The following is a 24,652-nucleotide window of genomic DNA, read 5'->3' as shown; positions in this document are numbered from 1 at the left end:
TTCCGCCGCTACAAGGTAATATTTCCGCCGGTAAAAGCTATTGCGGCGATGAGTAGCGGAACCAACGATCCGTCGTTGAATCCTCCGTCGTTGACTATAGCAGCGGATAATGTATTCCGCTGTTGCAGGTAGTACCTTTAGCGGCGGATATTAATATCCGCTGCAATAGGTCAATTTTTTTAAAATATATATATAACACATAGCGGCGGATATTAAAATCCGCTGCAATAGGTCAATTTTTAAAAAAAAAATATATAACACATATAGCGGCGGATATTAAAATCCGCTGCTAGACACTCTTTTTTTTTAAAAAAAGATTATTATATTTCCTTCAAAAACAATATATAAAGACGAAATTTGTATTCACTGCTGTAATTTTTTTTTCATATATATATATATATATGGGTCCCGTTCAGCAACAAACATTTTTCAAAACATGGGTTAGAGGTTTTGGAATGGGCTGATTTTTGGTGAGGATGATCTCTACGGTGAGGAGATCATCCTCACCAAAAATCAGCCCATTCCAAAACTTCTAGCCCCAGTTTACAAGTTGAAAAATCGTGGACCGTCCATTTTTTGTAAATCATTTTTGATGGGGTTAGAAGTTTAGAATGGGCTGATTTTTGGTGATGATGATCTCCTCACCGTAGAGATCATCCTCACCAAAAATCAGCCCATTCCAAAACCTCTAACCCATGTTTTGAAAAATGTTTGTCAAAATGTTTGTTGCTGAACATTTCCCTATATATATATATATATAGATATATATATACATTTAACCTGTGTCCCCCAACCTGTACAGATTGATAACTTTAAAATAAATAATATAAGAGAGCTACTATTGCCACACTAACTTTTATTAATCTCGCACTAATACATAAGTAAATCACCAAAGAACTGCACATGTTTATAGTTTAAACTAACATATTTATTCAAGAGTCAAGACTATATTGACAAAAAAGAATGGTAGTTTGGAGATCACAATGATGATTTAGGATATCTACAAAAGCATTCATACCGCTAAGGAAACTGCATATGAAGCATGCCCACTATAAAGGGTTTTCTCTATCTGCTCTTGCATTTCGGGATCTGTGAACAGCCAAACAAAAAACAAAACATTATGTATAATAGAAAAGTGGTTACTCCGGTTTGAGTATGTGTGGACTTATTGCACAATAAGGATTTATTATACAAAGTGATTTTTGCATAATAAAAGTGCTAATCTTTCCAAGCAAGAGGTTTTTTGCCACCCAAAGAGGAAAACCAGAAGCTATGGCACACAAAAGCTTAAGAAATCTCATCTAAGCTTTGGCTAGTTGTTCCCCTATTCTAGGACATTTAATATCATTGAATTTTCCAGATTTAGATAAAAAAGCTAAGTATTAGTACCATAGGTGGTTAGTTTTCTACAATTCCCAGATTAAAAAGTAGCCAAATGTATCAAAGTTTTCTGGAACTTACAACCAATTATGTTTTTGTATTAAATTGGGTAAGCAAATGAAGTACATTTACAGATGAAAATTGTTGGGTAGGCAGATGTCATGAACCTTAACAAACAAATAGTGACATCAGGAACGGTTCGAAATTTTACTGAAAAAACAAGGGTGAGCTGCTATAAATTTGTAAAGTGGTTTGTGTGTGTTAAGGAAACATAAGTTGTATGTTTCTACCAATATGAATGGCCCACCTAAAAATTTATGTCAAACATTTGACCAGATTACTACCCTAAGTTAGAATCTATTGGTTTTTATTATTGGATTGACAATTCTAAAGAAGGCAATTGGTTCCACGTCTGTAAAATGGTGCACCTCTATTCAAATTGCAAACTGAATGGTAAATGACATTGACTGAGCTATATATTAAAATCAAATTGTTTTATAAGTAAAATTTATGTCAAATGGCAAACTAGATACCAGTCCCATCTTGTAGTTTCTCAATAAGTACTCATAGGTATCTCTTTCAAGGCCATATGAATGGAATTGGAGAGAAAGAATTAAGTAATTGTAATGGACCTTTTTGAAAACATGGATGAAATAGTATGAAAATGAATCATGTACTCTATTAATGATTGCAACGTATAAGGATGTTACATAAGTGTGTGCGTGGGTATTCTAGAATATACACTGATTTATAGGTCATCAGCTACAAGAGTTGTTCATGGTTTAGCATTGCAGAGCACAAGTGTGATACTTCTACACCACTCACTCGATCATTACCACAAGTACAATTTTCAGTTTGTACAAGCATTTCAATTTTTCCACTAAATTTCTTATTTTTCAAGGTCAAGTTTTGTGGAAACTAAATACACCCGAAAAGTAGCATTTGTGGAGGCTACTAAATGTTCAGTTTAGAGCATATGAAGTAAAATAGATAAAACTGTGTGATAAAATCAGGTACCTTTGCGATGCCCATCACAAACTGCAAGAGATGAGTTTTATCCTCTTTGCTAAAACCTTGAGCCACCTCCCAAAACCATTGGATAACAGGAGCACCGGCACTATATCTAGAATACTCTGTATTTGCTCTCATGTCATCCACTGAAAATCTAAAATCATACCAATTACATCAATATAAAAAAATTTATCAGAGGTTGAAGTTCCTGTAATTCACATATACACCTAAAACCTTAGAAGCAGAATCTATGTTTTGAGAGATGCAAACCTTGTTTCTGTTGTTTTTTTTTCTTGCAACTGATTTTGTTAAAAAAGCTTGGGTAGGCCATGGGAGGTACAATCATCTGTTCTACACCCCCTAGAATCACGTTGGTGCCAACCATTATTCCATTTTTTAAAAATCAGCACCTAAAATTCAAACCCAACATTGCCAAGGTTACATGTACAGATTGTTGTCCAAGCCAGGTAAACATACCACAAAAATATTCTACATATCAGCATATGGTGTGGCGTCGGATGTTGTATCCAAATGTCACGCCGCTTCATTAAACCAGCTCATGTATGTTGGTCACCAACACACCAGAATTTATCTTCCAAAAAAAAAAAAAAAACACGCCAGGATTTTAAGCATTAGACCTCATTGTTATGGGTCAATTGTTGCATGTAATAGAAGATGACCTTGTTGCAGCTAGGCAAGAAGATCGGAGTGTGGGCAGCCATGACTTTAATAGGTCAGTCAAGGACCTACACATCTTTCTTCAGTTTTGAGTGCACTGTTAGTTTCTTTGCTGTGGTGGTCTTGCTTAGCCATTGTGCTCTTTTAGCTTTCAGGTGGTTGACAATGGCCCGCCCAATGTCAGCAAGCTTTGGCGAGACGCATCTGTCTTTAGTGCATTGGCAAATGGTTAAGGAGTTGGAGAGGCTAAGAAAGGAGAGGCTTAAGTGCGTTGAGAAAATGTAAATGACTATAGGCAGCAGTGGTGGGTTAGATTCAGGCAGTTCTGAAGCTGTAGTTTCAATGTTTAACACATGTGAATCCTGCTCATGACCAATATCTATTTGATATTATTTGTTTAATGCAACACTAGAGCCCTCTCACAATATGGGGTTTGGTCCAAGTGTTTGTATGCTGGAAACTATGTGAAATTGTTGGGGTGGTTTACATTAACTGCATTCATTTGATGGCAGACCCTTCACATGAATTACCAACCAAGTCATCCTTGAATTCACCAAATATTTGCGGGCATCCATCCCCTTTTCTCTGTTCTCGTGCTTCCAGTACCCACTTACATAGTGGAAGGACCCATTCTCACTGTCCTGCTCAAACCATCTCACCAAATAACTGCATTTATTGTAATATATGAAATAAGACCCACAATAATGATACAATAGAACAATAACCAACACTCAAATCCGACCGGCGAAATGATGTAAACAATAACTAAGGTACAACATGAGGGAAGAAAGAATACCTTCACAACTGCAGGTTCCCATACAAAGTTGGCAAATGAATATACAATTCCACCTGTGTTGATATCCACCCCATACAGGGCACCCTCACCAGTTAGAACACCAAGTCAGGTTCATGAAGTCATAAAATTCCCTCAAAACAGAGGTATCAATCAAGAAAATAAAAAGGCACGGTAAAACTTTCATTTTGATAGGTGGTTAGTTAAGTGTAAGATGAGGTTTTGATCCCAGGTCTGGACTTGCTGCACATAGTTTCAGATCAATATGACTCATACCTGTAGCTGGAAAGCTCTAGCCCTTTCTCCTGCGAGGACTCCCCTTGTTGAATGCAATTCCTATTTTACATATATTCAATAGAACCGGTTCAATACGAAGTGATAAGGTCAAGGACAGAATGTCTAATTTTTTAATCCAGTTGAGGCATGTCTAGCATGCCACAATAATGAGGAACATAAATCTAAAACCTATCTTCAATTCCTCAAGGAAAACCAACATCTTTAGATTCTCATTAGCTTTCTAAGAAATATATGGTACTCTTACATCATGGAGGGATGGGTTATGAAGTTCATAATTATAAGCAGTTTCCAGTCACACTAATCAAATTGAGCAAAAATGAACATGGTATGAAGCACAACAGAACCATCATGACTGTCATATGAATGAATATTTCATTTTGGAACTATAAATGTAGATAGAAGGACATTTCAAATAATTTTTTTTATATAAGTAAAATATTTTATTGAACATTCCTGAAGATATGTTCATTTAAAAATGACCCAGATTTGTATACATGATTTATATCTTATACCAGATATTGGGGTCAGAAATGAGTCCTATTTTTCCATGAAACACTATCTTGAGGCTTCCATACAGTGCAGAAAAACAACTACCAGAATCGATGTTAGGGGAACACACATTCTACCGACTGGGTTTGAAAGCCAAGAAGCTCCTGATTTCAGCTAAAGAACAAGGAACAGAATCGATGGACTTTCCATAAGACCTATTAAAATGAGAGATATCCAAATATGTTGACCAACAAAGTCAAGAATACACCGAGTTTTTATAGAATAGAACTAAAAGCAAATGTAACAGACTAATCGGAAAAACACAAATGCAATATAAATAATTACACTCACCAGTGTACGGTTCAACAATGAAGCAATAGCAAGTGCAATCCTCATTTGTTTTATCTAAAGAAACCATTTTTTATGTAATTAACAAGTCGCAACAGAGATTAGTATTAAAACAAGTCCATGTTATACAAGATAGAAGATTAGGCTGACATATGCATACTTGGTAATTTATGAGAGAAAAGTGTGATTCAACATTATGCTCCCCATCTAACATGAGGCTCTTTGGGATAGACGACTTAAATGACAAGAAACCTCCTGCATAAGTTCCCTGAAAATATAAATTTTCTCATCTTGGCTTGCAAGAGATTGATGCTAATGACAACTAAGGCAGAATCCATTACAAACTTCTATAAGGTAAAGATTCCAAATTCCTGAGTATTATAAAAACATAGAGAAAATTTTGAATGTTATCAAGCAACAAGGATATATGGAACTCATTTCCAAACAACAATGTGGAGTTTAAATTAGGGTCAACAGTCAATAAATGAGCAAGTATAAGAGAAAAAATGAGAGATCAGGTGGGATGATCTCCTTATTTTATACAATTGATTGGCTTAATGACAATGACCAAGAGTGGCTTTGAGTGAATAAGTTAATATCTTTCTCCCACCCCACCCTAACCCAAGCCCATCTCCACTCCTTAGAATAGTCCTTATTTGTATTTGTTGACAAAATAAGTTAGTTGTCAGAAGTCGGGGAAATAATGAATAACTACAACAGGTAACGAGAAAATTGTGTAGTATAATTATCCATAAAGTATGTGGAGTGATATTGGAAGGCTAGACATGTTGAAGAATCTGTGAAACACAGCCAACATCACCTCATAAAGATCGATAAGATGTATGACAAGTTGCACAGAGAAGATCTAACCTGGTGAATCATAATATTCTGGTTCATCGTAGAAAAGGATAGCTTCACGTAATCGATGACGCTTTCCATCAGTAACTGCAAACTGAAAGGTGGTATGCACAGCAAATCGTTCCAATCTGAGTTGTTGATGCATGGCCTGCAAATGTAGCTTAAGCATCAATAGTGAACGAAAGTGAACAAGGTATAGCAAAAGAAACTTCTATGGAAGTCAGGTATTCATTTAGAGAATACCTAAGAACAAAACAATGACTGAATACCTGAACAAAGTAAGTATGTCCACTGCAAAATATACTTGCTGGCAGAAATCCCAACTTAAGGTTTCTATCAAAAGCATATACTAGTCCGCTTTCCTCGTCAACAGATGGTCCTAATTGCTTGTGCACAAGCTCATTGAATGCATTCTGGTCCCATATCTTCATCAGCTAGAACCATCTCTTTCCATTCTTTTGCCAGTTTTTTTGCAGACTCTGTTGGCCGCCAGTGCAAAATTCCAATATTAGAGGCACCATTGACTGCAGAAGGAAAAAAAATGGCTTTGATCTAAAACTAGTTAATCTCCAACCAAGAGGTGCCAAGTAGACACTGTATGTGGCTAATAGCCTACTATAGGAACGGGACACCGCTCTGGATCACGACTCATAATTTTCATAAAATTATTGAAATTCGACGGATTAGAATCAAGTTTAATAATAAGAACGTTAAGGCGAGATGGTTTATCAGATATCTATAAAAAGCTATATTGAATCAAAATTCAAGAACATTTTGTAGTTCAAAACATACCTCAATAGGTACAAGAGCTGTTGGAATGACCCTGCATATAAGAAATTAACCAGAACCAGAAATTAACAAAAAAAACAAAAAGCATTTTAATAAGAGCCAGAAGTTCATAGCTTAGTTTCATTATTAAATTTATATGAAAAATACAACCATCATGATATTTCTTAGTTACTCAAGAACATGGCAGCCACCATCATAAACTATCTGAGATATCGAACCCATCAATCCATAAACCAAATCAATTCTCCTTTTCACCTGTAATAATCAATACTCATTAAACTTAAAAGAAAAACCCATAAAAGATTTCACAAAAGCAATCAAAAGAAATACACAAAAACTACCAATTAATGGATATAAGTGTGGTCACTTTCAGAATTTAAGGGACATTTCAACCTTAACATGTATTAGTAAATTTCCAAATGTGTGAAGGGCATACCAGAGGTCCATTTGGATGGAAATATGCCTGTGGTGATTGGATTGGAGCAGTATATGTATTGTAAGTAACAGGCTGGTGGGGTCCAACTGCAGAAATCATGGAATATGGCTATTAATCTCCATTCATTGCAGTTACACTTAAGACAGGAGTACCCAATATGGATACATTAACCATTTTGATATAACTCGACACACATTTCAGTTGTTGGAAACACCAGCCTCAACAAACGTGCTGCACAGACAAATCATCCAATAAATTCTTTTATTTATGGGTAAAGGATATGTCATATATAATGAGATGTTTCGATAATAAGGTCTCAGCATATCAGTGACATGTGGTGCATACTAGGTGAGTGTCTCCAACCAACGCTAAATTTCATAAAATGGATAGCTTGTACCATGGGAATATAACTATTTCCCTCACCTATCTTTTTTTTACTGATAGAAGAAAAGACTTCACAGTGCTCCATAAAAGTCTAAAACTAGGACCAAAATACCTCTAGAATAGTGTCAGCACCAAAATCCTTCCTCCACTGAATCATTTCAGCCCACATGTGTTTTGCTTTATCAACCTAAATCATGGTATATATCAAGTGCAATGATTTCTTAATGTATCCCGAGGCAAATGATCTAGTTTCCTATAATGGATATGTTTGTTTTGCTAAAAATTTCGAATAACAATAAATGAATTGAGATGATAAATTTAGTAAAGAGTTAGGATCCCTATCTATGTAATTGATATTAGTATCACTTTAATGTAATAGTGTGATATCAATCTGATTTTCGGGATGTGCCCTATCTATGAAGTAGACTTTGGATTGAACATTCAATGGACCACATATACAACACACAAATACAGCAATTAAAAGAGGTATAAACTACTGCACACAAATACAGCAATTAAAAGAGGTATAAACTACTGCACATAATCATATATACAAATAAAAAACAAATGTGAAAATGTAATGACAAGTAGGAAATCACCAGTACGCCTTGTGGCTATGGGAAAGTGAACAAGGTATAAATCCAGATAGTCTAACAGAAATGCTTTAAACTAGCCTTGGTGGTAATCAAAAGGTCTTCTCTTTTCACAAGGCCAGACTAAAATCCTTTAGCAAGTACTTCTCCAACTCTACTTCGTTCTGGTAATCAGCTGTAAGTAGCAATAGTTTATCAGACTTGTTACTTCATGCAGAATACTCAAAATGTAAATGGAAGAAGAAAATTATAAAACTATTGGATCAATGAATGAATCCCTATCAAAATAACCCCCCCAATCATGCACAATTGACTGCATATAACCCATTGGGCATAAGTCAGGTCTGAGTCATTTCGGAAAAACAAATCTTAGCTGAATCAGAATCAGCAATGTCTCCTTATCACCAATTCACTTGCCCCACATCGATCTCGACTAATTGGCTAAAGGAATCAAATTTTTCGATACAATGAATAACATAAAGGCCCATCTTATCAACCGAAATATTCTTACAATGCTTCAAAGATACTAAGTTAATGATAAAAAAAGACCAAAATTTTTAATATAGTTACCAAATGTTCAAAGAAGTTGTTTCCTGAAATAGCAACTCTCACCAAGCTATGTATTTAGGGGACATGGATTGTGCTCCCAAACAGGGCCTTAAATTTAGATTTTCAGATAATAAAACTTCTATGCAGGCATACGTCACAATATGACAATGAAACAGCTCTTAGCACGACCAGGGGTGTTGTTGCGTGAGCGTCTACAAATGCTTGTATGTGAACAGTTTCTAATGAGGGGTGTGGAGACAACGAGGGGGTAATATATTAGTAACAAGGTCATGGTGAATCATTGTGCCAAGGCTAAGTGTAGTAACTGTGCTTCAGTGTGTGCATGTAAGATGTAGGAATGATACGAAACTAGTTTGATTGGATCACAAAAATAATAAAAGATAAAGAAATAATTTATCTGTTTATTTTTATGGTTCATCCTTCTTTTGGCTCTATTATTGATCGTTATGTTGAATATTTAGTTTGGCACACTCTTTATGGTTCAATCTAAGGATATTCGGAACAACCTTAAATAATTTGGAATTTCAAAAGGTTGATTTCATTAAGGACGGAGTGTTAGTTTAGATGTTTTTGTAGTTTTTTTTTTTTAATGAATCCATCTATCCTTTGACTTTTTTTTAGTTTTTATTGTATTTTTGTCAATCTGCCCTTTGGCAGTATGTTTTTATAATAAAAAAAAACATAAAATAAAATTAAAAAAAAGGTTTTTCAGCATGCTGTTAGCATGAACAACAACTTACTGGTTTAACTCGTTGGTGTGCCCCTAGCAGAAACTCAATTTTTAGTGTTAAACCCTTAATGCTTTCATATTGCTGGGAGGTGTGCCAGTAGCAGATCAGTTTTTTTCATTTTTGCATCTCCTTCTCAAAAGAGAAAGAAGGACAGCAAAGAGGAAAGGACGTCTCCCTCTCTCTCTCCCTTTCTCTCTGTCTCTCTCTCTCACAAAAATAAACAAGAAAAAACAATGAATCTAGAAGTATTGAAGAAGAGATTGATGACCTTGTATTCAACCTGGATCAAACACAAATGAGATCTTTGGTCTGATTCAGACATTTTTCTGATCTGCACTCCTCCTTCTGATGATGATGATGATCTCTCTTTCCATCCGATTTCCTCTTCTTTCTACCAATGGTTGCTTGGATTCAATTTCCCTAACACGATCGCCATCTTCATGCGCAAAGAGATTCACTCTATCTCCACCAACAACAAAATCCCTCTCTTAAGAACCCTAATCATCTCTACCAAGGAATCAATCGGATCTCTCCTCACAATCCATCAAAAGCCCCAAGGAGATGTTAAGCGCGGGAGGGACGACTAGCTGCTGAGATTTAAACCCTGGCCTAATGTTCTTGAAAGGAAAAGCTGGACCCTTTAGTCATCAAAGAGTTGGAAGTTTGCTCGGTTCATGAACGGGTAAATGCTCATGGATCGCCGGTTTCCTCCAAACCGATGGTTTACCCTTAGAAGGAAAGCATCTGAAAATGAGAGGGAAGAGGGAAATTCGCACGCTGTGATATTTTCATTTAGAAACTTTTAGAGGCGGATTGTATTTTCCGCTCCAACAAATGTCTTAACGGGTTGAGTGTAGCAACAAATGTTTTAAAGGGTTGAGTGTAGCCACGGATAAATATATCCGCTACAGAAAAACGCACCTACTGCAGCAGAAATACAAATCCGCTGCTATAAATCGACGTAAGAAATGTAGAAAAATTAACTCTGCAACCGCGGAACATATATTCCGCTGCTATTATTTAATTTAAAAAAAATTTGATAAAGAGAAAAACTTACTAAACATAATTTTTTACATTTTAAAAAAAAAAAATTTGATTTTTAGTGGCGGATTTACTAATCCGCTGCTATATTCAATTAAAAAAATTTGATAAACAGAACTTACTAGATATAATTTTTTATATTAAATTTTTTTTAATTTTTTAGCGACGGATATAATAATCCGCTGCTACATTCAATTTTTTAAAAAATATGATAAAAAGACTCATTAAATATAATCTTTTATATTAAAAAAATGATTTTTTAGTGGCGGATATATTAATCCGCTGCTAGATTCAATTTATAATAGAAGCACTCATTAAATATAACTTTTTATATATAAAAAAATGTTATTTTGTAGTGGCGGATATATTAATCTGTTGCTAGATTCAATTTTAAAAAAATTACTAAAGAGAATAACTCACTAAATATAACTTTTTATATAAAAAATATTATTTTTTAGTGGCGGATATATTAGTCCGCTGCTAGATTCAATTTAAAAAAAATACTAAAGAGAAGAACTCACTAAATATAATTTTTTTATATAAAAAAGATTATTTTTTAGTGGCGGATATATTAATCCGCTGCTATATGCACTGAATAAGTAGGGAGGATGAAGTGGGGATATGTGGTGGGTCTCTATAGCGGCGGATATAATGATCCGCTGCAAAAAAGTCTACCTATATAGGCGGATAATATTAACCGCTGCAAAAAATGTATATGTAGCGTCGGATAAAATTATCCGCCATTATAAACCGTCGCTATATATCAAAAATGTTATAGTGATGGAGGGGTTTTTATAGAGGTTGGAGAGGTATTTTGAGGGTATAATGGGGTGAATGAAGAGAATAATGGATAATGGCATGGGTTTGAGAGGAGAGGGGTATGAAATTTGAGGGAGAAATAAGGGTAGTTTTGTAATGAGGGAAATGGGTTGTGTTTTAACCCAAATGGTTTGGATCTTACCCAAATCCATTTGGGTAGAGTGTTTGGTGGGGTAAGATGAGTGATGGTTGATGGGAGGAATGGTGGTGTAAGGGAGTTGTTTGGAGAAGGAGTGTTGAGATGGTTGAAGAGGTATGGTGTTTGATTTGGAGAGATGAGTAGTGATTGGTTTGATTTTGAGAGGATTGAAGGGATGATGACATGTGGTAAATGTTGGGATGAAGAGATTAGTTGATTGGTGATGGTGGTTGGATGATTAGAGAGAAGAGTATGGGAGGTGTGGGTTGAGGTGATTTTATGGGAGTGTTTTAAGGGAAAGTGATGGTTGAGGTGTGGGAGATATGGGTTGTGATGTGGGTGGTTGATAGTGTTAGAGTATGTAGGGTATGGGTTGTGATGTTGGTGGTTGATGATGAGAGGATGGGGAATATGTTAGGTTAGGGTAGGGTTATGGGTTGAGTTGATTAGATGAGGGAGGTGGAAGGAGATGATGACATATGTCATCTCTTGGTGATTGGTTTGATGTGATGATGATGGGTTGGATTGGATTTGGGTAGTGGATTGGGCTTTGGGCTTTAGTAGTAGATTGGGTAGGGTTTTGGGCTTAGATAGGGGATTGAATAGTGATGAGGATGGACTTGGGTTTTAAGAAGAGTGATTGGGCTTGGTAGAATAGTATAGGGTTGGATTTAGGAATGTAGGAGGGTGGTGAGGTGTGCGAGTCCATGGGCCACGTAAATGGCCTCGAACATTTATTAATGTAGATTTGGGCTTTGGGGCCCATCCCAATTTTTTTGGTTTTTTTGGGGTATTTTGCGTCGAGGGCCCGCTCAAATTCGGGTGTCTACAAATAGATCACGTGGGTATCAAAGTCTACTTCTGAAAATGTGTGGTGAAGTTGTGATGGGAGAAACATATTATTCATATGGGGTTTCCTGAAGAACATACTCATGTGGGATCACCTGGTGTTTCCTTTGCCTTAACTACTAGTTACCAAAAAGTTGTGGAGCACTCACATAGTAGATTTAGATTTCAAGCACAATGTGCCATACCAAATGCTACTATATAAAACATTGGGGCCAAACTGATATATATTCCACAGACATGAACACACTATGTTTATGCTTGTAGATCCTAATTATCATACCAACAAGGAATGACAAGTATTGGCACTAAATCGATTCAGTGAAATCAATATCTGGGGAGCCTGGCAAGCTCCTTATCATGGAGGACATTCAATTCTCAATACATATTATATCCTTTAAAAGAGGTGCATTTGAAATTAGAGTATAACTCTTAAATGGGAATGATTAAATAGTTTGTTCTTCATTTTTTTGTGTTATTTACTTTTTGTTTATAAATTTTTTCCCAAGAATTGCTCATTGAGGTTCATTAGATACATTTATCTTTGTGAATAGTGTCCCTTGTCTGATGAGATTAGACTTGGGCAAAAGAAACAATACACTTATGTAAAATGTATCTCTTATGCAATTATAGGGGTTTTCATGCATTTTGAAGATGACAGTGTGGAGTCTGCAAAGATGGGTGAAACAGTGGAATGTGAAGATCATCTCGGTGAGCAAATGCTTCTTCTAGAGCTCCTTAGTTATTTAAATATTGACTAGCATTAATGTAAATTGATGAATATGTTATATGTTTCTTTATTTTGATGGGTAAGGTTGACTCGAACCCACAGCCTCAAGTCGAAACCTTATATCGCACTTCTTGACGTGAAAGTGGATAGGATTTTTAGTTTGAAAAATTCTCAACTTAATGTATATGAGGATATTTTTGTAAAGTTATTGTAATAAGTAGTGACAATGTATTTTGTAGTTTCAAATTGTAGACTAGAATTTGGATTGACAATTAGATTTATGAAAGTTAAAGACGAGGGGTATTTGGGTCTTTTCACATTGGTAGTTGGGGTTTAGGTCATCAATTTCAAAATATAGGGGTATTTCTAATATTCAGCTTCATGTGAGGGGAGCAAGTGCAAAATCAATTTTTTTTTTTCAAAAGTTCTAATAGCCCGTAGCTAAATTTCAAAATTAAAAAAAAAAAAAAAAAACCCTATAGCGACGGTCGGAGACCGTAGCTAAAGGCCTGATGTATTTCTTTTATAAAATACTCTATAGCGACGGCTAATAGTGGCTGTGGCTATAAGTCCAATATATAACGACGAATTTGTAAATAGTTGACCGTCGGTCATACATATAGCTTTGGAGGTTTTAGTGACGACCACCGACGAGCCTAGGGGCTGTCATTATATGTATTTGCGACGGTATGTTTACCCTATAGCGATGGTCATCGACCGTCGCTATATCCCTCTTTTACCTTGGCCTAGGAAAACATAGCCTACTTTTATCAACTATCCATCATGATCACGAATCACACAACCTATTCTAGTTGGACCTGAGTTTCGCAAGTTCGAACCATCAACATTTAGCCTACTGGCGAGTAGCCTACTCCACTTAGCATAGAGTATCTTAGATAAACCAATGGAAACCTAAGATTTTTTTAATTCAAATAGCAAGCATCAATCTTTATTTAAACTCCTCCCATTGATCTATACACACCATAAAATATTGCAGAATTTCTAGTAAACCCAATCTCCCATGTGATGATCTAAGGAGTTATAGCTTCCCTAAAGTTTGAGGTATTTCATGGGGGAGTTTGCTCGGCTAAATTGCAACCAAGTGATAATGAACTTACCTCCCATATATGAAATTTAAGGAACAATGATTCAAATTTGTATTGATAAGAGCAAACACGCATTACAAAAAAGGGCAATTTAGAGGCCTTTTAGTCGCGATTTTAAAAAATGCTTCTAATTCCAAATCAACAGCGGTGCTCTTTTGGGGAAACGCCGCTCAATCAATACCAATTTTCAGCCAATTCTCTTGGTGTTACAATTCCTGAGTGTATTTTACCAAAATGTTAGGAACTCCCTCACTCTTTCATTTTCTCCTTTGGTTATCTCTTGCTCTTTATCTAAAAGCCCTAAAAATTAGAGCATCTTTCTCATCTCCTCTCGATTGATTTTTGTAGGGTGCACCCCAATTGAGTTTTTGTGTTATTATGTGAGGTTGAGTTACGAAATCATAACACTTTTTTTAATATATAAAAAGAGGGAGTTCTTGTATCACATCAACTCGAATACATCATCAATTACCTCTTAAACGAAGGCTTTGCAGCATATATATCAGAGAAAGTCTCAAATCCTGCAACTTTGGTGCTCATGGTGGTGAGCAGTAACGTACGACTGCTCAGTGCATCGGTGACACGATTCAGACTCCCTGCTTGGTGCCTCAGCATAAACGTGAACTCCTGCAAGTACACCACCCACTTGGCATGCTATCTATTTCGTTTGTGTTGGCCATTGATGTACTTCAAGGCCTCATGATCAGTGATAAAAATGAACTCCCTTCGCACTAGGTAGTGACGCCATACCTTCAGGGACTGAACTATGGCATTAAACTCTAGATCATTGTAAACACCCCATTTTTTTGCATTTGCCTAATTCAACAATTCGTCACCTGGTTATTGTGAATTCCTAATGATGAGCTTAAAATACTCAAAGGCTTATGAGTACTGTCATTGATTTCTCCCATTTCCAATTTTTCCATCTCCCCTACTCGTTACGACTCGACATAGAAATTTATGCACGTTTAGGTTTCCTACACAGTTCGATAACCTAGAGACCTCGCTACGCTAGGAAAACTTGACTTTAAAACTCAGAAATAATTATGTTGGGACTAAAGAAACCTCACGTTAAAATCCGTAAAAATCTACAAAAATCGACAAAATGACAAAATGTCGCTCAACCACCAAATTCAACTTAGAGATCCCGATCCTTAAGAAAATGTAATAAAAATTGAAACTAAAAATAAAAATTAAATTAAAAAATTAAACAATTGAAATTAAAAAATCCAAACAATTAAAACTAAGTAATTCAAATTAAATAATCCAAATTATTAAAACTAAACAATTCAAATTAAAAAATCCAAACAATTAAAATTAAAATCAAACAGTTAAAATTAAAATCGAATAATTAAAATTTAATCAAGCAATCAAATTTAATAAAAAAAAAAGCTAAAGATCATCCAACGAATCAAAATCAAATCAAATCAACTAACATGGATCAACCGATCAAATTAAAATTAAAGCGCAATCAACAAATTAAATCCAATCAAAAAAATTTAAAATTGATCAACCAAAATAAAAAATTCAATTAATCAACCATTAAAATTAAACTCAAATTGTACCGAAACCTAATCAACAAATTTAAAATTCAAAGTCATATTCAATCGATCGACCAAATAAAATCTAAATCAAATGGCCAATTAAAAATCAAATTAAAAATTTTAACTAAACCCGAAACAAAAATTAATCAACAAATAAAACTCAAAATTAAAAAAATTAATCAACAAACAAAAACTCGAAACAAAAAAATTAACCAATCAATTGACCAACCATAACTCGACAACAAGAGACCACTAATATTATACGAGTAGCATGGAATCCCAACCTCTTTTCTCCTAAAAGAAAGAAAGTAGAAGATGTGTGAAAAAAGACGAAATAATTTTTCTTTTTAGGAACTTGTTTCGATATAAAGGGATGACGTTTTCTTCTTCCTCTCTCCTTCGACTCTCTTGACCTCGGGCTGGCTGGACTCTCTTCCCGTTTTCTTCTTCCTCTCTCTACTTTGGGCTGGCTGGCTTCTTCATGTCTTGTTCTTCTTCTCCTCCATCGACTTCTTACTCTATAGCAACAGTTCCATTACAACACAATCTTCCCTTTTACGTGTAGATGCTGTAGCCATCTGCCCACATCTTTATCCCCTCCATTATCTTCATTACACCTGCAATACAACCCTTCATAACCATCACGACCTTTTGCCCAACGCCCCTTCTCACTTCCTGCACCCTCCTCTCCTCTCTCACTCTCAGTCCTCTGTTTTTTCTCTCACAATGTTGCTGTACACATCCCTCACCTCTTTGACCTGCCTCCTAGCTAGTCGTTCAACCCAACCTCTCTTCTTCCTCATAACTCCACTACAACAGCTCTATAGCACCCACAACGCCCCAGCCTTTCTCTTTCTCTATTGGTTGTTGTATCGATGCCCCAGCCATTAATCCTGTACTACATAGCACCCACAACGCCCAGCAAGCTTCACATCCTTCACGCCTTTGCTACAGGACACTCATCTCTCTATCCTTGTCTCTCAGCAGCGGATGCTCACAAGCCTTCAGGTCATATCTGAAGGAACCAACCCTCGCCGCCTTTTTCTATAGGTAAGTGTATTTTGAGTTCATTCTTATTTTTGTTCTTGCTTTCATTTTATTTTTCATGGCTTATTTTTTATATATTGGTAGGATTAGGAAAACAGTATTTCTGCAAGTTTTTACTTTTTCGTTTATTTTGTGTAAAGAATCTAATTTTTTTAATGTATTTTTATGCCTCTATATCGATAGCAATAGAAGAATGGTTCTTTTTTATTTTATGTAGTTTTTATTTTTTGTTTTGTATTAGTAGGATTAGGAAAAATTTTTGCGTATATATTTTCTATTTTTCTCACTTATTTATCTATGCTTTCAGTTTCTTTTTTTTTATATTATTATTTATTTATATATTGATAAGATTGGTAGAATAGTTTTGTATGTCTCTTTTATTTTTCCTTTCTTTTTGCTCATTGATAGGATTAGGAGATGCATCATTTCTATGGTTTGTTTGTTTTCGCATGTCAATAGGATTAAATTTCTTTTTTATTTCTAATGTTTGCATATCAATAGGATTAGAAGGAGTTTTTTTTTTTCTTTTTTCTTTACGTCTTTCTCTATATTTTTGTTTTTCCTTGCATATTAATAGGATTAGAGAGTTTTTTTTTAAAGTACTTTTGTGTTTTTATATCAGTAGGATTAGGAGGATATGTGTTTTACTTGGTGCGGTTGCGTGTTTTTTATGTTGATAAGATTAAGATACAGTGCAACATTTTTGATCTACAGTGGCAGTTTATAACAGCGGATAATTTTATCCGTCTCTATAGGTACATTTGTTATAGCGAAAATTTCATCCGCCTCTATAGGTACATTTTTTACAGCGGATAATTATATCTGCCGCTATAGGGACCCACGCATACGTAAGAAAATTCACCCTAAGTAGTTTCTGCTTATTCAGTACATATAGCAGCGAAAAACTATATCCGCCACTAAAAAAATCATTTTTTTTAATGAAAAAATTTAAGTTTAGAGAGTTCTCTTTATCAATTTTTTTTTTAAAAATTGAATATAGCAGCGGATTAATGTATCCGCCACTAAAAAAAAATCATTTTTTTTGGTTTAGTGAGTTCACTTTATCAATTTTTTAAAAAATTGAATATAGCAGCGGAGTAATGTATCCGCCACTAAAAAAAATCAATTTTTTATCAAATTTTTTTTTAAATTGAATATAGCAGCGGATTAATGTATCCGCCACTAAAAAAAATCAAATTTTTTTTATATAAACACTTCGATTTAGTGAGTTGTCTTTATTAATTTTTTTTTAAATTTAATATAGTAGCGGATTAATGTATCCGTCACTAAAAAAATCAAAATTTTTTTATATAAAATTTTTTATATAATTTTCGGTCTATAACGTTAGTTTATAGCTGCGGATGTCTATTTCAGCTGCAGTAGTATGGTATATTTTTTACAGCAGACAATTTTTTCCGTCGTTAGTGGGACTCATGCATAGCGTCCCACTCAATTTATCTACAAATGGCAGCGAAAAAAAAATCCGCCTCTAAAAAATCTTACATCTTACGAAAATTTGACTCGCGATTCGCGAAAGAAGAGCCGCGAAAATCCTTTTCCCTTTTCCCTCTTCCCTCTCATTTTCCCTCTCATTCCTTCTTCTCTGTCATTCTCTCTCGTTCTCTCTCATCTGTGAGTGATTGTGAGATTGCTTCAACAAGCTAATTGCAAGGTAAGCGCTCTCTATCTCTCTCTCTCATGTTTCAATATATATTGAACTCTTCGTATTTGACGGGCTTCAAAGTATCGTTGAGTTCTTTCTTTGAAGCTCAAAACGAAGACTAACCACGCGATCGAAGATGAGATTTTAAGGTACATTAGATGATTTGATGCAATTTTCAATTTTTTTTCCTTCGAATCTCTTGTTAGTCCCGATTTTCGTGGATGGTTTAAAACCACAATTTTTAGAGTTCATGAGGTGGTCCACGATGCTCCAACACGTTTCTTCTAGTTAGGTAACGTGACCCATTCTAAATCTAAGTTGTGGCAACAAACCAAAACGTGGTCAAGTGCTTGATGGAAGCCTCGACCAAGTTTGGTTATAAAAAAAACTCCGTTTGGTCCCCAAACTCTACACTCTCTCAATCTCCTTCAGTCTACACCATCTAACGTGAGTGGATCCGAGTTTGGAAGTGCCAAACGAGACAAAAAATCAGTGGAAAGAAGTGCGTGAGAAATCAATGGCGGGAGGTACGGATTTTTGGCATTTTTTTTTTTCAGATTTCGATTCTCTTTATTTTATTTTCACATTTGAGAATCAATATTAAGATTCAGATTTGGCTAACATTTGGTATCAAAGCCTCCATAATCTCTGCCTTGATATTTTTTAATTTTTATTATGCATCCGAAAATATATATATCATTTTCTATTTTTTTGTTTGAAATTTTATTTTTAAAATTTGAGTTTAATGTATATTGGAGCTAGAAATTTTTGAGAAATTAGATTTTTAATTTTTATGTAATTTTTAAACAATCTTTTGGAGTTTTATCTGATGAGTTGTATCGGATAGATTGAAAATTGAAGAAGACAAATTTCTATAAATAAAATAAATTCTAAAATTATTTAGGTATTTATTTAGCAACATGCCTACCTTTTATTTATTTATTTTACATATGTTATTCAGTTTGTTTAATTGTATGCAATTTATTCATATTTATATATGTTTACATGAATTAATTATTCTGCTTAAATTAATTATACAAAATTTTGGATTAATATTTATACTCGAAATTAGAGGATTAATTTTGCAATAATTATGCTTAAAATATTGTTTTTACATAATTTTATGTTTAATTATGTAAATTATTAAGTTCTATTATTAGAATAATTAAGTGCATAAGATTAACATAATTATAGTTAAAGTATGTAATATATTCTCATAAAACTTAAATTTTTAATCACAATAGAATAATGTCTAAGTGATCCATATAATTTTAGTTAATTAGAGAATAGCCAAGACATCTTTAATTAAATAAAATTATAATTAGTTAGGATTACATAAAGATTATTTAGATATTAATTATAATTAATTATACTTAATATAATAAACTTTATCCCACATAAATTTTTATTATATTTATATAATTAATTAGGATAAAATATCAAATTATTCATAACTTACCTACAAGAATTATGAATTAATAATTTGGTAGTTTTATCATAAAGTTTAATTTAAGATAGAATATATATCAAATTTATAATAATTATATACCCTTTATACTTATGAATTAAGTAAATAATTTGATTAATTCTATCATAAAGAATAATTGAATCTGTTTGAATTAAAAATTTAGCCCACAGGCAATTTTTTTTATCATTAGATTCAATTTTTAAACATGATTTACATTGGTAAAATATGAAATTATTTAGGTATCAATTTTAACATAAACATGTAATTTTTAATTTATGCAACTTCAGAAACTACGAATTTTTCTAATATCCGCTGTGATATTCCTGAATTAAAAGGTGATAACTATAAGGTCTGGAAAGAGAGAATTCTCCTTCACTTAGGATGGATGGACATTGATTATGCTATTAGGAAAGACGAATCACCTGTAATTTTCGATACCAGTTCTACAGCGGACATTACGCTTTATGAAAAATGGAAGCGATCTAATCGTCTCAGCATAATGTTCATTAAGACAAAAATCTCTGCTGGTATTCGTGGTTCTGTAGATCAGCATGATAATGTCTGGGAGTTGCTGAAAACCATTGATGATCAATTCGTTACTTCAGAGAAGGTACTCGCAAGTACCCTAATCATGAAGTTCTCATCCCTAAGGTTCACCAATGTCAAATGTGTGCGTGAACACATCATGCATATGAAGGATATTATGACTCAATTAAAGAATCTCGAGGTTGAAATGTCAGAGTCCTTTCTGGTGTACTATATTTTAAATACCCTCCTGCATCAATACGGGCCCCTCAAAATCTCTTAAAACACACATAAAGACAAATGGTCAATTAATGAACTCATGACCATATGTGTTCAAGAGGAAGAAAGGCTAATGAAGGAATTGGGTGAAAGTGCAATGCTGGCTACGTGAGGAAAGGGTAAATTTCAAGCTAATCAGAAAGGAAAATGTAAAATACCTTCCCAAGCTGATATTAAGAAAAATTTCAAGTGTTTATTCTGTAAAAAGAAGAGACACGTGAAGAAGGAATGCGCAAAATTTAAGAAATGGCTTGAGGATAAAGGTAATTCAATCTCATTTCTTTGTTATGAATCTAATATGGTTAATTTAAATATTAATACATGGTGGATTGATTATGGTTCAACAATCCACATTTCGAATTCCTTGCAGGATTTGCAAAACCTAAGGAAGCCAATGGAAAGTGAGCAAAACATCTTATCCGGAAATAAGATGAGTTTACATGTGGAGGTTGTAGGGACATGCTGTTTAATTTTAAGTAGTAATTTTTTTTATAGTTAGAAAAGACCTTTTATGTTCCAAGTTTTTCTAGAAACTTGATTTTAGTTTCAAAACTTATACCTTTTGAATATTCCTTTCATTTTTCAAAAACATCATTTAGTTTATTTTATAAATCTGATTGTGTTGGGAATGGTATTTTGTCTGATGGTCTTTACTGCATTAATTTACAAAATAATGCCATTTATAATGCTATGCATGTTTAAACTGGCACTAAAAGATGTGTTATTAATGAGGATTCCTTTACATTATGGCACTGGAGATTAGGTCATATCTCCATAGAAATGATTAAAAAATTAGTAAATGATGGTGTACTTAGTACTCTGGATTTTACTGATTTTGAGACGTGTGTGAACTACATAAAGGGAAAGCAGACCAACAAGTCAAAGAAAGGTGCTAATAGGAGTTTGGCTATATTAGAAATCATACACACTGATATATGTAGTCCAGACATGGACTCACATGGTCAGAAATACTTCATCTTTTTCATAGATGATTATTCACGATATATGTATCTCTACGTGCTTCATAACAAGAATGAAGTATTAGATGCCTTTAAAATCTTTAAGGTTGAAGTAGAGAAATAATGTGGCAAGTAAATTAAGATCGTGAGATCAGATAGTGGTGGAGAATATTATGGTAGATACACAGAAAATGGACAAGCACCTGAGCCATTTGCAAAATTTCTTCAAGAACATGGGATTGTTGCTCAATACACCATGCCTGGTTCACCAAATCAGAATGGTGTAGCAGAAAGAAGAAACCGAACATTGTTGGACATGGTGCGGAATATGATAAGCAACTCCAATCGTTCTAATTCCTTGTAGGCTGAAGCATTTAAAATGATAGAGTATATATTAAACCGAGTTCCAACCAAGGCTATTTCTAAAACGCCATTTGAATTATGGAAAGTTTGGAAATCGAGTTTGCGAAATATGCGTATTTAGGGATGTCCGTCTGAAGTAAGAATTTATAATCCACAAGAAAAGAAATTAGACTCAAGGACCATTAGTGGGTATTTCATTGGATATGCTAAAAGGTTTAAAGGTTACAAATTTTTTTGTTTATCTTACAGCACTGGGATTGTGGAATCAAGAAATGCAAAGTTTCTTTAAAATGACTTGATTAGTGGGAGCGATTAAATCAGGACTATAGGTTCTAAGAAGGATCATTAAGAGTCTCAACCTTCCACTTCAGGTGATAGATTGGTTATTGTTTACAACACCCCTCAAGTACAAACTGGTGTTGAACAACCAATCATTGAAGTTCCACAAGCTGTTGACAACATTCCGGTAGATCAGATTGTTCAAGAGTTGCCTGAGATTTCTGAACAATGAGTTGAACCTCATACTTCCGAGGAAGATGATGGTATGACATTAAGAAGATCTTCTAGAACTAAGAGGTCAGCAATTTCTGGTGATTATGTTGTGTATTTGCAAGAATTTGATTACAACATTGGAGTAAAAAATGATGCCGAGTCCTTTTCGCAAGCCATGAGTTGCAAAGAATCAGAATTATGGTACAATGTCATCGAGGAAGAGATGAATTCTATGAAGAGTAACGAAGTCTGGAACCTTGTTGAGTTGCCTAATAGTACAAAAGCAATTGGTTGTAAATGGGTCTTTAAGATAAAGAAAGACTCACTAGGCAACATTGAGAGATACAAGGCAAGACTCATTGCTAAGGGATTCACTCAGAAAGAAGAAATCGATTACACGGAGATTTTTTCTCCTGTATCTAAGAAAGATTCTTTGCATGCTATTTTGGCATTAGTAGCCCATTTTGACTTGGAGTTGCAACAAATAGATGTGAAAACGACTTTTCTTAATGGAGATCTAGAGGAGGATGTTTACATGAAACAACCTGAAGGATTCCCCTCTAGTGATGGTGAGTAATTGATTTGCAAGCTCAAGAAATCCATATATGGTTTAAAACAAGCATCTCACCAATGGTATTTGAAATTCCATAATATAATTTCTTCATTTGGTTTTGTAGAAAATATTATGGATCAATGTATATACCAGAAGGTCAGTTGCAGTAAAATTTATTTTCTTGTTTTATATGTGGATGATATTTTGCTAGCAACCAATGATAAGGGTTTGCTGCATGAAGTGAAATAATTTCTCTCTAAAAAACTTTGATATGAAGGATATGGGTGAGGCGTCTTATGCCATTAGCATTAAGATCCATAGAGATAAATTTCGAGGTATCTTGGGTCTGTCGTAGGAAACCTATATCAATAAGGTTTTAGAGAGATTTCGGATGAAGGATTGTTCACCAAGTGTTGCTCCCATTGTGAAAGGTGATAGATTCAATTTGAACCAATGCCTGAAGAACGATCTTTAAAGGGAACAAATGCAAAACATTCTATATGCTTCTACTGCTGAAAGGCTAATGTATGCTCAAGTCTGCACAAGACCTGACATTGCATTTGTTGTGGGAATGTTGGAACGATATCAAAGTAATCCAAGTTTATACCACTGGAGAGCTGCAAATAAAGTGATGAGGTACCTTCAAGGAACTAAGAATTACATGCTTTATGTATAGACAGATGGACAATCTGAAAATGATTGGTTACTTAGATTCAGACTTTGCTGGCTGTGTTGATTCATGTAAATCAACATCAAGTTACATTTTTATGATGGTCAGTGGAGCTGTATCATGGAGAAGTGCCAAGTAGACCTAGACTGCCACTTCCACTATGGAAGCCGGTTCGTTTATTGTTTTGAGGCTACTTCGCATGGTGTATGGCTTAAGAATTTCATATCTGGGCTTAGAATTATGGATTCTATCTCTAGGCCATTGAGAATGTATTGCGACAATTCAACTACTATTTTCATGGCTAAGAACAACAAAAGTGGAAGTCGAAGTAAACACATCGACATTAAGTATTTAGCCATAAGGGAACGTGTTAAAGAAAAGAAAGTGGTCATTGAGTACGTTAGTACTGAATTGATGATCGCTGATCCTTTGACTAAAGGCATGCTACCGTTGAAATTCAAAGATCATGTAGTGAATATGGGACTTAGTTCCATTATGTAGTTTTTCATTGTATGTACAATGTTATTTAATGAAACTCTTCTAATTGTAATGTTTTTCATATTTATGTGCACCTTAATTTATTTTGAGAAACTTCATTTGAGTTGGACCAGAATAAACATAGGGTTTATTCATTAAGAAATGTTACCACATAAAGTATAATATTAAGAAATAAATACATTGTAATACATGGAAGGTAATACTCGTCATTAGAGGACTTATCATCATGATTCATGTATTTATTACTTAATACAGATTATCGATGGGTTTAAGATATGACTTTTGTACTGTGGACCAAGTGGGAGAATGTTAGTCCTGATTTTCATGGATGATTTAAAACCACCATTTTCGGAGCTCATGAGGTGGTCCATGATGCTCCAACACGTTTCCTCTAGTTAGGTAATGTGACCCACTCTAGATCTAAGTTGTGGCAACGAACCAAAACGTGGTCGAGTGCTTGATGGAAGCCTCGACCAAGTTTGGTTATAAAAAAAACTCCGTTTGGTCCCCAAACTCTACACTCTCTCAATCTCCTTCAGTTTACACCATCTAA

General features: G+C 34.5%; 1 protein-coding gene across 20 annotated transcripts; it reads right to left on the bottom strand.

Moving 5' to 3' along the window:
- Positions 1–884: 884 nt before the first annotated feature.
- Positions 885–10,205, bottom strand: LOC147410577 (cytokinin riboside 5'-monophosphate phosphoribohydrolase LOG8-like). Of its 20 annotated transcripts, XR_015176981.1 has the most exons (12): positions 9,626–10,205; positions 8,063–8,231; positions 7,080–7,165; positions 6,794–6,898; positions 6,647–6,677; positions 6,124–6,333; positions 5,867–6,002; positions 5,000–5,251; positions 4,672–4,863; positions 4,139–4,198; positions 3,866–3,918; positions 2,703–2,801 (listed from the first exon to the last, which is right to left on the bottom strand). XR_015176981.1 is itself a non-coding variant. In XM_086437010.1 (7 exons), the coding sequence occupies exons 1-7, from the start codon at positions 7,176–7,178 to the stop codon at positions 3,715–3,717; spliced, it is 447 nt and encodes a 148-aa protein (XP_086293136.1). In that variant the 5' UTR covers positions 7,179–7,252; the 3' UTR covers positions 2,703–3,714. The 20 variants fall into 20 exon arrangements, 6 of the variants coding, with proteins under 6 accessions (XP_086293136.1, XP_086293183.1, XP_086293192.1 ...); XR_015177000.1 differs by lacking the exons at positions 5,000–5,251; positions 5,867–6,002; positions 6,124–6,333 and adding exons at positions 885–1,089; positions 2,398–2,545 and having other exon boundaries at positions 2,662–2,801; positions 3,866–3,949; positions 4,754–4,822; ... (1 more) ...; positions 8,138–8,231; positions 9,626–10,204; XR_015177002.1 differs by lacking the exons at positions 5,000–5,251; positions 5,867–6,002; positions 6,124–6,333; positions 8,063–8,231; positions 9,626–10,205 and adding exons at positions 885–1,089; positions 2,398–2,545; positions 7,274–7,310; positions 7,576–7,911 and having other exon boundaries at positions 2,662–2,801; positions 3,866–3,949; positions 4,754–4,822; positions 6,816–6,898.
- Between the last annotated feature and the right edge of the window lie 14,447 nt (positions 10,206–24,652).

The sequence above is a fragment of the Akebia trifoliata genome, chromosome 1 (assembly GCF_017979445.1).
Source record: "Akebia trifoliata isolate Shusen 1 chromosome 1, ASM1797944v1, whole genome shotgun sequence".
NCBI classification, from domain to species: Eukaryota; Viridiplantae; Streptophyta; class Magnoliopsida; order Ranunculales; family Lardizabalaceae; genus Akebia; species Akebia trifoliata.
The sequence above is the reverse complement of the archived record's forward strand: the minus strand, read 5'-3'. Positions and strand labels throughout refer to the sequence as shown.

Excerpts from the sequence above, each read along its gene's own strand:
- LOC147410577 (XM_086437010.1), bottom strand. The coding sequence starts at position 7,178 with ATGATTTCTGCAGTTGGACCCCACCAGCCTGTTACTTACAATACATAT. Across the intron at positions 6,678-6,815 it reads GGTGGCTGCCATGTTCTTGA|GGTCATTCCAACAGCTCTTG; the intron begins GTAACTAAGAAA and ends TCTTATATGCAG. Across the intron at positions 4,823-6,646 it reads CAGCTCTTGTACCTATTGAG|CTGAAATCAGGAGCTTCTTG; the intron begins GTATGTTTTGAA and ends CTTGTTCTTTAG.